The 11,397-nt window shown below is 39.4% G+C and overlaps 1 protein-coding gene across 1 annotated transcript; it reads right to left on the bottom strand.

Moving 5' to 3' along the window:
* Window positions 1-5,243: 5,243 nt before the first annotated feature.
* On the bottom strand, window positions 5,244-10,678 carry LOC103074636 (THAP domain-containing protein 5). The gene is made up of 3 exons (XM_007446109.1): window positions 10,599-10,678; window positions 6,674-6,866; window positions 5,244-6,158 (listed from the first exon to the last, which is right to left on the bottom strand). The coding sequence occupies exons 1-3, from the start codon at window positions 10,676-10,678 to the stop codon at window positions 5,244-5,246; spliced, it is 1,188 nt and encodes a 395-aa protein (XP_007446171.1).
* Between the last annotated feature and the right edge of the window lie 719 nt (window positions 10,679-11,397).

Below are 11,397 nucleotides of genomic sequence, written 5' to 3'. Positions count from 1 at the left end.
CCAGATTTAAAAAAGGTAGAGAGAGCTTCCCTGGTGGCGCAGTGGTTAAGAATCTGCCTGCCAATGCAAGGGACATGGGTTCGAGCCCTGGTCCAGGAAGATCCCACATGCCACGGAGCAACTAAGCCTGTGCACCACAACTACTGAGACTGTGCTCTAGAGCCCAAGAGCCACAACTACTGAGCCTGCATGCTGCAACTACTGAAGCTTGTGTGCCTAGAGCCCATGCTCTGTAACGAGAAGCCACCGCAATGAGAAGCCTGCACATCACAACGAAGAGTAGCCCCACTTGCCACAACTAGAGAAAGCCCACGTGCAGCAAGAGACTCAACACAGCCAAAAATAAATAAAATAGATTTATTAAAAAAAACAAGGTAGAGAAATAAACTCCATCCCTTGATAAGGGAGTGGCAAGGTCATATATACTGCAGAAGAGAATACAGGATGAGATATATTTTGTGGCCATTATTTGCAAAATAGAACCTACTACACGGATGATAGACTGTGGAAGAGTGGTTGGTTGCAGTGTGAGTTGTTCCAATAACTGTGCTAAACAATAGAAGGTGGTGGTCAGAATGAGGAGCTTGAAGGTGACATTTTTCAATGGGATGCAAGTGCTGGTGATGACAAAGGTCTACCATTGACCACAGAAATGAGGTGGCTGAAGAGGAATGGAGGAAAAGTTCACTGGAGATGAGGTGGTCAAGTAACGAAAAAGCCAGAGGGTGGAGAATAGGTTAAAATGATAAATGAAACGAAGACCCTTCCTTGAAGGAACTTATCTCTTATACAGATACATCTTGTCTCCCACCACCCCCCCAACCTTCTCTGTAGCTTTTTCCCTCTGACAATTGTGAATGAGTGTTTCTACCCACCCAGCATAATCTAAAAAAGATGTACTTGAACACCAAATTAGTTGGCAGAACTGTTCAATTTAGCTAGAAACAGAAAAATTTATCTGCACATTAATATTCCAACTCTTAATACATGGCTGATTTTTTTCAAGATCGAAAATATGCAGAAAGTTCCCTGCTTAATGTTTTTATTTTAAAAAGTTTTATTCTGCATATTTATAAAGTTGAGATATTTTTTTAATACCTGCAAAAGAAATTCAGTCACACCTAATGATTGATCAACAGAATGTAGTGGTGTATTACCTAAACAAATCGTGATGTGCCATAATAAATTGTCTATTAGTAAAGAAAATACACTTTAGGGCACAGCATCATATCACAAATTATAGTAGGTGCAAGAATTTATTCAAACTAGAGAATTCTGAGTAACTGTACCTTTTGAATGCAGCACTTAAAAATCTAACAACTCTGGGGCTTCCCCAGTGGCGCAGTGGTTGAGAATCCGCCTGCCTTTTCAGGGAACATGGGTTTGTGCCCCGGTCCGGGAAGATCCCACATGCCGCGGAGCGGCTAGACGCGTGAGCCATGGCCGCTGAGCCTGCGCGTCCAGAGCCTGTGCTCCGCAATGGGAGAGGCCACAACAGTGAGAGGCCCGTGTACCAGAAAAAAAAAAAAGAAAAAGTAACAACTCTGTACATTCTTTTTCTTAAAAAAAATGACCTTGTGTGTGTCACAGAAGTGCTGCTTTATTGCTGCAGAGGTCAAAGTTCAAGGCTCAAGAGGTACAGGAGAGAATACAAAGGTAGCTTTAAGAAAACTGGTTTTCGGGGCTTCCCTGGTGGCGCAGTGGTTGAGAGTCCGCCTGCCATTGCAGGGGATGCGGGTTCGTGCCCCAGTCCGGGAGGATCCCATATGCCGCGAAGCAGCTGGGCCCGTGAGCCATGGCCGCTGAGCCTGTGCTCTGCAACGGGAGAGGCCACAACAGTGAGAGGCCCACGTACCGCAAAAAAAAAACCAAAAAAATTGGTTTTATGTATAAAAAAGAAAGTTTATAAAAGTTAATTTACAAACCAAGAACAAAGTAGTATGCATTGCATGCCTTATGTATAAGCATCCTTAAAACGTCAAAATTTTTGAAATGCATAGCCAGAAAACAAAAAACCACTGCCCCTTGCCAAAACCTGCTTGATGTTTAGATCGTCATATATTATTTATATGATGAAGTCTTTCTAAATTTGACTTACCAATCTCCCTGACATGTAGGCATAAACAGCTTCCTTAGACTTATTTCCTTTTTAACTATCAGATAGAAAGTAAGAAATAGTCTGTGGTGGGGATAGCCTTCTACAACAAAAATCAGTTAATAGGTGGCATAGCAGATAACTGGTAAATGGTTATCTGTCCATTAGAAACATGGAATGTTTTAAAGATTATATGAAGATCTATATCCTTCCCTAATCATTCTCAAGGTATCAAGGATATATTTGTGTTTTTTGTTTTTTTTTTTTTTTTCTTGCGCTATGCGGGCCTCTCACTGCTGTGGCCTCTCCCATCTGCGGAGCACAGGCTCCGGACGCGCAGGCCCAGCGGCCACGGCTCACGGGCCCAGCTGCTCCGCGGCACGCGGGATCCTCCCGAAACGGGGCACGAACCCGCGTCTCCTGCATCGGCAGGCGGACCCTCAAGCACTGCGCCACCAGGGAAGCCCAAGGATATATTTGTTAAGAAGGTTCTTGATTTTAGATGACCAGAACCAAGAAATTCTAAGGCAAATTCAAAATATTCATCCAAACATTTATTGAGTTAATATTACATTGTCAAAGAAACGAAAGTGAATAAAAATTCTGCTTTCAAAAAGCATACAGTCCAGTCGAAGAGAAAGCCATGGATAACATCATGATATACAAACAGTGTAAACACTGTTACGGTGTTATAAAACAAAGCTCAGTGTTATAAGACAAAGCCCTGTAGGAACAGAGAAAAAACAATTTTGACGGGTAAGAAGGGATGACATTCCAACAAAATCGAAATACAATTTTAACAGACTGGTTGAATTCAGAGAATAAAATAAGAAGACACAAAAACAAGTACCTGTCTAGCATGTCTGAGAGATGCTAAGAAGCCCACTGTGGCTAGAACACAGGATGAACAGAATCACAGAGGATCATATACATGATAGTAACAAGTTTTGCTTTACTCTGTAGGTATTAAAGAGTGATTACAGATTTCTGAGCTAGGAAAGTTAGGTGGCGTGCAGGTGATACAGCTAGATCTATAGTTTAGGTAAAAAGCTGATAGCAGAGTCCAGGAAAATATGGAAGCAGGAGATTGAAAATATAGGTACTACTAGTTAAGAGGCTCCTATAAGAATGTAAGTAAGAAATACAGTTGGTCAGAACCCCCGAATAAAATTTATTGGTTAACTGAGTTAGAGGGAACATTCTGAACTGAATATAGAAAAGCCAAGAAAGTATCTTAAATACTTATAATTTAGTAGTTTAAAGAAACACAACTAGTTTAAATTATTCCTGAGTAAACTATAACTTTAAATAGAAAATAACTACAATGTACAACATATTTTTTTTTATCTTTTTTGGTTTTTTTTGTGGTACGTGGGCCTCTCACTGTTGTGGCCTCTCCCGTTGCAGAGCACAGGCTCCGGACGCACAGGCTCAGCGGCCAGGAACGGCATGTGGGATCTTCCCGGACTGGGGCACGAACCTGTGTCCCCTGCATCGGCAGGGGGACTCTCAACCACTGCGCCACCAGGGAAGCCCTGTACAACATATTTTATAATGACTTAAAAAGGCTATTTACATCTATATTATTTATTTTAAATACCATCAAAATGCAACTTAAAAATAACATCACATCAACTTTACCAATTATATACACATAATTTATGCAAAAATTTTAAGGATTTTTGCCCCATAGTCACACAATAAGGACACCACTAATCAACTTTTTATAATTAGCTGACACACATTCATATACTAATTAATTTTATTAGCCTAAAAAAACGAAGTGACATATGGCCCCAAATAATCATCCATTTACAAAACAATTAGTATACTATTTGCTGTGCAGTCAACTAATATTTATTGAGCACCTCCTATTTTCTGGCACCAAAAACATATTTACTACCTTACAGAATTCAAAAAACCATCCTTCAAAATAGGTAACAGTATTTTTTATATAACAGATGAGAAAACTAAGAATCAGGCTGACAGGAATTTGCTTAACACCATAAAGAGTAATATATTTAATTATATTAACTGCCAATTCTAAGGGATCATCTACTTTTCACATTTGTGTTGCTACGACTATGTCTCCACTTTTACGTTTCATTTTATTTCTATCACCATCATTTCTCTTTCCTACTTGTCTCTCCAAGGTTATCACCACCTATCAATAATTTCTTTTACTAAAATACATGTAAGTGGGAAGGTGTAACTTTAAGTATTACTCTATCATTCTGGAATTTTAAAACAACATATGCACACATTTTAAAAAGTTACACATATTAAATAGATAAAAAACATAATTTTTAAAAAGTACTGAAAAAATTAACCTCATTGAAATTTTTGGTTAATAAATACAACCTTAAATACAAGGTGTCAAGAAGCTTAAATGACTGTGTATTATGATGGTCTGCCACATATAAGGTACATATTCTTTCAAGTTTAAAGTACCTCTCCTAAGAACTGGGCTAATGGTTGATTCCTTATTTTAGTTCAACTGGAATAAAATTGTAACTGGAGTATTTTCCTTTATAACACAGAAAACTATAGCCCAAAGGCCAAGCAACACATAATTTAATAAATATTGAGAAGAATCCAACAGTTAATAATATCAAATGCTAGCCAGCATCTAGTTTTATGTGAGTATAAGATTATCATATAGAAAACTTGTTCTATTAAAAGTATCTAATTAGAAAGGCAAGAAACTATAAAGAAACAGACTATGTTAGAGATCTAGTTAAGTGCCCGTTTTTTACAGATTAGAGACTGAGAATCTTGATAAGTAACTTGTCCAAGTCACATGTCAATGGTAGAACCAAGACTGATTCCTGAGCCTGATTTCTATTCTGGGCTCTTGTTTACCATATCCGTGTTCTCTCATTTTACGACTTAACCATATTATTTATTCACTACATTTTAACTTCAAATTTGGAAAATTAACAAGTAATGAAACTTCTTCTACCCAACAACTCTCTAGTTTTTCTCAAAAATGAGCATTCTAAGAACAGGACGCAGTTCATAACATTAGAGCACTTGCTTAGCTTCATTAACATAAGAACTTTACACAGGAAAAAGCTCACTTTACATATAATTTGGTTTGGCAAACAAAAAGCTTTCATAAAAGTCACAGCTTTAAAACCTCTTTAACCTATATCATAGTAACTTCATACGTTGTGAAATGGTTTTCTATAATCTTGACATTTTCTTCAGATAGCCGGTTTTCCTGTTTTAGCTGCCTTATAAGAGCTTCCAAAGACTTCAATCTTCCTAGAGTTTGTTGTTCTTGTAACTCAAGGAGAGTTATCTTTGAATGTAGTTTAGAGACTTTCTGCCAAAGATGTTCCTTACTTACATCTTGTCTGCAGTACGAATGTTCAATCTGTAAAACTTCCATCTCATTGTCTACATCCTTATATGAGTCTTCAACATCTATGTCTTCTTCCATTTCCACCTTTTCTTTGGGGGCAGGTATAAAAGAATTAATTGTAGGTTTGGAATTTTCTGTAGGTACAAAAATGGCAATAACAGATTCTTTATTTGTGTTTAATTCTTCAACTCTTTGAGTAATTGTGCTGAAGAAGAATGGATTTTCCTGTGCTGACTTAATTTCCACAGAATTATTTGTAAAGTGTGGGTTAGTAAGATGATTGGTAGTTATTTCAAGCACTTCTTGGGCTTCCAAAGACTGCTGAATACCTTCTGAATTTGAAGTTGTCAAAGTAACAGCTGTAGAATTTAGATTCTCAAAAGATGTGTGAAAACCACCTATACCTATGTCTTGATTAACTGATGTTTCCAAGGTAGGTTCTGATTTTCTGGTATCTTGTTTAAGCAGATTAAGAGTTAATACATTATTTTGTAAACTTTCTGTTTTTGGATCTGGTGGCTTTACCAAGGCAGATGAATCAAGTAATTCTGAATGTTCAGGGGGGACATCTGTGTCAACTGTATTCTTCTTTGGCTCATTTGATGAAAATGACTCTTCTGACTTGGCTTTGAGGCATACTTCTTTCTCATCTTTCAATTTTTCCTTCTGAGATTTTTTTTTGGAAGGGTCTTTCTCCTATAAAAAATATTTTCAAATTCTAATAAAGATGTCCTTACTAGGCTTATTCCCTTATTAGTTAGTGCTGACTATTTCAGTACAACTATGAGCAGTATACTGGCCAAGCAAATTTATTCAGCTAACAAAATGTTTTCAGTATATAACAGCTCAAAATATACTTGAAAACATTTTTAAAAAAATATTATGCATAATCAATATATCAATATAATGGAAAAAATCTCAGATCACTCACAAGACCAGTAAAAAATCTAGATCATTAATTTACATTAATAACTTAACCTGATAATTTATGTATGTGTTATCCTTGGCTCCTCTGAAGCTATGCTTCAAAACGGTTTAATCTTTAAAAAATTATTATACTTTCAGTAAAAGCACAAATTAGTTTTTTCTTTTTCTCAAATATGTGTTTTCCCAGCAGTTATCTTTCCCTCTCATCCCCTCTACCTGATTACCTGCCACCCTGCAATCTGCCACCAAGCTCAGCATTATCCCCTTCTCCCTGCCTCCAATACCTGATTCTCTTCAGGCAAAGAAAATATTGTTGGAATTGCAGTTTGTTTCAAATAGCGAATACCCCATCTGATGTCAAGAGAGTCAGGAGTAAAATGGTCACTACACAGGAACTGGTATTTACTGGGAACCCATGAATCTCGCTTCATGTTCTTTAACCATTTTTCAAGTCTTTCTTTGTCATGTAGAGGAAACCTGAAAGTAAAAAAAGGAAAACTTTGCTATATTTTAACAATTTTGCCAGATTCCAGGCCTGCACATATAGGTAAACTATGGGTCCAGTGCCATAAAAGCAAGACAACCACTCCTACCATACAATAGCATCTTCATGACAACTACTACCATATCATCTCTGCAGCAAAGAGGACTAAGATATGAGATGTGTAGCCAAAGCTTTTGTCTGAGAAGAGTGGCTTGTAATACATAACTCAGAGTCCCTTCAAGTAAAACCTATGTTACTACAAAGAATAAAATCTATTCATATTTGCTATGGATTACATTTCTTTTTCATTCTGTTGTGTAGTTTGCCTAGAACTAGTGAAGAGCTTTGTAACTACAAAGTCCTATTCAAATATATTTCATAGTAATATAACAAGTCAAACGGTTTCTGGTCTATAATTCAAGAAGTATTAAACTTCAGGCTCTTACATTAATATTTTTAAAATACAGAGATGTTAATTCAAACAAACGGTTTAGCTGACATAAATGAATATTCAATCTTATAAAACTTCTAATCCTCCATTCTCTTTGCTGGAATCAGCCTCAATTCTACCCATTTGTAATTTAGTCCAATATTTCTAGTCTTCTACAGCTGGTAGATTGGGAACTCTAAAATTCAAGTATGCAAGTTCTGAAAGAGAAATTGACACAAGAACTAAACGTGTTAAAGGACAGACTCAGATATTTTATAACATGAAACAAACAAAAGATAGACAAACGTAAAACAGCTCTTTATACGTGTTCTTCCTGTACTGAGTAACCTGGATTTTTAGAGTTGGCTCTAACGTACTACAATGTGTTTTATGGGTAAAACTGGACTAATGGCAAAATTTGACAAAAAACTTTATTCTACCAGTCTAATCAGGTTTGAATTAAACTGAATTAAACAGCAGTGATTTATACTTCTTTTGAAGATTTTACAAGAACACAGTCCAAGACACATACTACATAATAATTTCCTACTTATAAAAAACAGTAACATAGGGCTTCCCTGGTGGCGCAGTGGTTGAGAGTCCGCCTGCCGATGCAGGGCACACAGGTTCGTGCCCCAGTCTGGGAAGATCCCACGTGCCGCGGAGCGGCTAGGCCCGTGAGCCACGGCCGCTGAGCCTGTGCGTCCGGAGCCTGTGCTCCGCAACGGGAGAGGCCACAACAGTGAGAGGCCCACGTACCGCAAAAAAAAAAACAAAACAAAAAAAAACAACAAAAAAACCCAGTAACATAGAAGGTTCTCATACAAAAAGCAGCTGTTATACATTCCTCCCAATCACAACCATTTATGCTTCGTAGTAGCATGATTTTTTAAAATAAATACTGATAACTTTGTAAGATGCTAGATGAAAAGAGTCTGGGTATTTCATAGGAAATAATTTTTAACCCTGATATCCTTCCGTGGAAAACTCAGATTATCTGCCTTTGGAAGTTTTTACCATAGGTATAATATTCACATGGCTTGAAAATATTTTAACTTTACATATATCAATGACTTAGGTTATAAGTATGATAGGCCTAACGAGAAAAGGCATTTAATGGCAAAAAGAATTTTCTTTTCAGAGGACTTGGAACTCTGTTATCCAGAGATAAGTTTATGCCTTTTCTGTTATAGCTAAAATGAGAATATGCCTTTTACAAAAAAAATTTTTTAATGTAATTTCATGTATACGGATGCCATTTGTAAATTATTTCTATTGTACCTACATGTTATCAAACAATTAAAAAAATACACTTTGTGAATGTCTTTATTGGTAATTGTATTGCAATGCTTTCTTAACAGGTAAATCTCTAAGAACTCTCCTAGAATATGTTTCTGGAACAACTTAGTATCTCTACATTGGTTCAGTTTGTTTGACTGGTAATTTTGTTTGTCTGCCTTATTAATTCTCCCCAAAACATAAAATAATCACTGGTATAAATTGGTCACCATATGTATATATTCACTGAATTCTCAAATTAGTATAAATTTATTTTGCAGCTTGCTATAGTGTTAGTATGAGAAAATTCAATTCCTCAAGTTTGGTGCTATTAGGGGAATAAAACTAATTCAATGTTTAGTTTGCTGATTACACATGAAATTTCAAAAACTCATTTAAAAACTCCACTTTCAGTAAATTCATTTTTAGGAAAAAATTCTTTATAATTGACTTCCTCTGGCATTATTATTTTTCACTCCTTAAAAATAGTAACTACGCAGTCCACAAAGATTAAAGAATTTTTAGTCTGAGGTTATGACGCCCCCAAATCCAAGGCCAAGGAAATATGGAAAATATGGGGTTAAATCAAGCTCAACATGATCCTTTGCTACAAACCTCCTCAGAGCCAGAACCATTAATATATACTAGCATATATTTCTCCCCCTAAAATATCTCTGCAACTTGTGGAAGGGCTTCGAGGATGATAATCCTGGAAATATTGCCACATGGTGTGAATTATTTGGAGTTATCAGTTTATTCATTAGTTAAGATAATGGAAAGCAGCTGAGTCATTAGTGAACAGAAAGCTTTAGATCTAAAGTCAAATAAGCTTCACAAAATAGCTAGTGAAAATTCAAAGAAAGTTAAAGACAACCAGGTTAGAGCTAAATTAATTATTTTTAAATACAAGAAATAAAGGAAATAGAATAACCTAAATACGTTGACTTTCATAAACACTAAGCACGTTATGAGTGCCAAACGCCATTTTATGTCTTTACACACTACGTGTGAATTAGGTATTACTAGTGTCTCCTCTTTACAGATGGGAAGTCTTAGCTAGAAGAGTTAAATAATTTACGGAAAGTTATTCAGCTACAAAGTAGTGGATTCAGTATTTGAACTTAAGTCTGGCTTTGGAGTCTGGCCTCTTACTTATTACACAATACTGCTTCACTATTCTTCCAAATAAAAATGGGTACTTCTCGGGTTCCACGAAAATATTTCGTGGCCGCAGTAATTTGGAATACAGGTATTCCCCACTTCTCCAAAGTTCGCTTTCTGCCACTTCACTTTTAGGAAAGTTAGGTCTAACAGGTACAGATGCCTGAACAAGATTTTCGCTTTTACGAAAAAAAAAAAAAAAAAGCAGTTGCTTCCTCGCTTAGGAAAGGTTTCAGAGTAACGCTGTACGTTGGGAGGGCGGGAAAAACCTGTTAGCCCTGACTTACCCTGCTCTCTGAACGAATGGAGAGTATCTAGAGCCCTGAGCAGGAGATAGGTTATAATTCTGGCTCTGACACAAAACTTTCAAGGTCACCTACCTAACCTTTCTCAAAGGCCTCAGTTTCGTCAGGAGAAAGTGGAATTAAATAACAACTATGCGACCTAACTCACTGGAAGTGTAAGTTAATTTTAAGTGCACCTTCCCACTTGGCAAGTTTGATGCACCTGAAGTGGTGGTTAAGGTCGTCAATGAGATGAGTTCCGGGGAGGTGGGGAAACGCTCTGAAAACCACGGAGCATCGCGCAAACGTGCCTACTTTAGGCGCCCTATCAACACTCCAACAGGCCCCAACGCCTCGCCATACGCCCAGCGACCTCCCTAGAAATGTCAGAACATTTCCAGGTAAACTGAACTCGAGCCTTCGCGCCCTCCTCCCGCGGAGGGGCCGAACACGACCGCAGAATCAAGGCCGAATTTATAGAGCTGACAGGAGATACGCCAAACCCCAACCCCAAACGCCACAGGACTGCGACCCAAAGGCAAGCTGACGCTTCTGCGTTAGGGACAACTTACGGGTAAAAACTCAGCTTCCGGTCTTTACTGTTTCGTCCCCGACGGTTCTTGCAGCAAATCGCTGCGCAATAGCGGGGCATCGCTGCGGCGAGGCCACAGGAGACCCGGGCCGCCGACGGGCACAGGCCGGCCTTCCTCGCTGAGGCGGAGCCGCAGATGCAGGCAGGCGGAGCCGCAGATGCAGGCGGCCGGAGCCACTGCGCCTGCGCCAGGCTGGGCGGAACGGAAAGACGGTGCAACCCTCGACTCACTTCCGCTTCTGCCGGCTTCGGTACGGCCCTTTCGGGGGTTGGGGCCGGAAGTGACGCACAGGCCGAGCAGCAACAACAGTTTTCCACGTGCGCGTAGGGCGCCAGGGTCAGGTGGGGAGGCGGGAGCCAATAGGAAAGCGTTTCGTGTAGGTCTCCTCCTGAGGTGGTGGCGCGAGCAGCGGCCGGCCCGCCTGTGGGGAGCTGGCTGTGAGGGGACGCAGCGGCGACGGCAGGAGTGTGAGGTCGGTGGACAGGCAGCAGTGGGTGCACACCAGCTCCCGGAGGCTACGCAGGCCGGAGTTGGGGGGGCCGAGCCGCGCAGCCTTGTGGTAGCTGGTCAGCATCGCCGGCCCCTCCGCTCTCTGAAGGAGCAGCTGCAGCTGGAGGGTGTGAATGAGGGATGAGGCCGGGGTCTCCGGGAGGGGGATTAGGCCTCGGTGTCCGCCACGGTCGCCGCTAGGGCTTCGGGCTGCCTGGTGTTCTTGAGGAAGAGAATAGGAGAAAGGAGATGGCCGAAGCACAGTGTAGTGCGGTTTTTTTTTTTGGGG

Source organism: Lipotes vexillifer, unplaced genomic scaffold (assembly GCF_000442215.2).
Source record: "Lipotes vexillifer unplaced genomic scaffold, Lipotes_vexillifer_v1.1 scaffold822, whole genome shotgun sequence".
In the NCBI taxonomy this organism is placed as follows: domain Eukaryota; kingdom Metazoa; phylum Chordata; class Mammalia; order Artiodactyla; family Lipotidae; genus Lipotes; species Lipotes vexillifer.
This window is presented reverse-complemented; position numbering and strand designations above follow the sequence as displayed.

Excerpts from the sequence above, each read along its gene's own strand:
- LOC103074636 (XM_007446109.1), bottom strand. The coding sequence starts at position 10,678 with ATGCCCCGCTATTGCGCAGCGATTTGCTGCAAGAACCGTCGGGGACGA. Across the intron at positions 6,867-10,598 it reads CGGAAGCTGAGTTTTTACCC|GTTTCCTCTACATGACAAAG; the intron begins GTAAGTTGTCCC and ends TTTTACTTTCAG. Across the intron at positions 6,159-6,673 it reads CTTTGCCTGAAGAGAATCAG|GAGAAAGACCCTTCCAAAAA; the intron begins GTATTGGAGGCA and ends TATTTTTTATAG.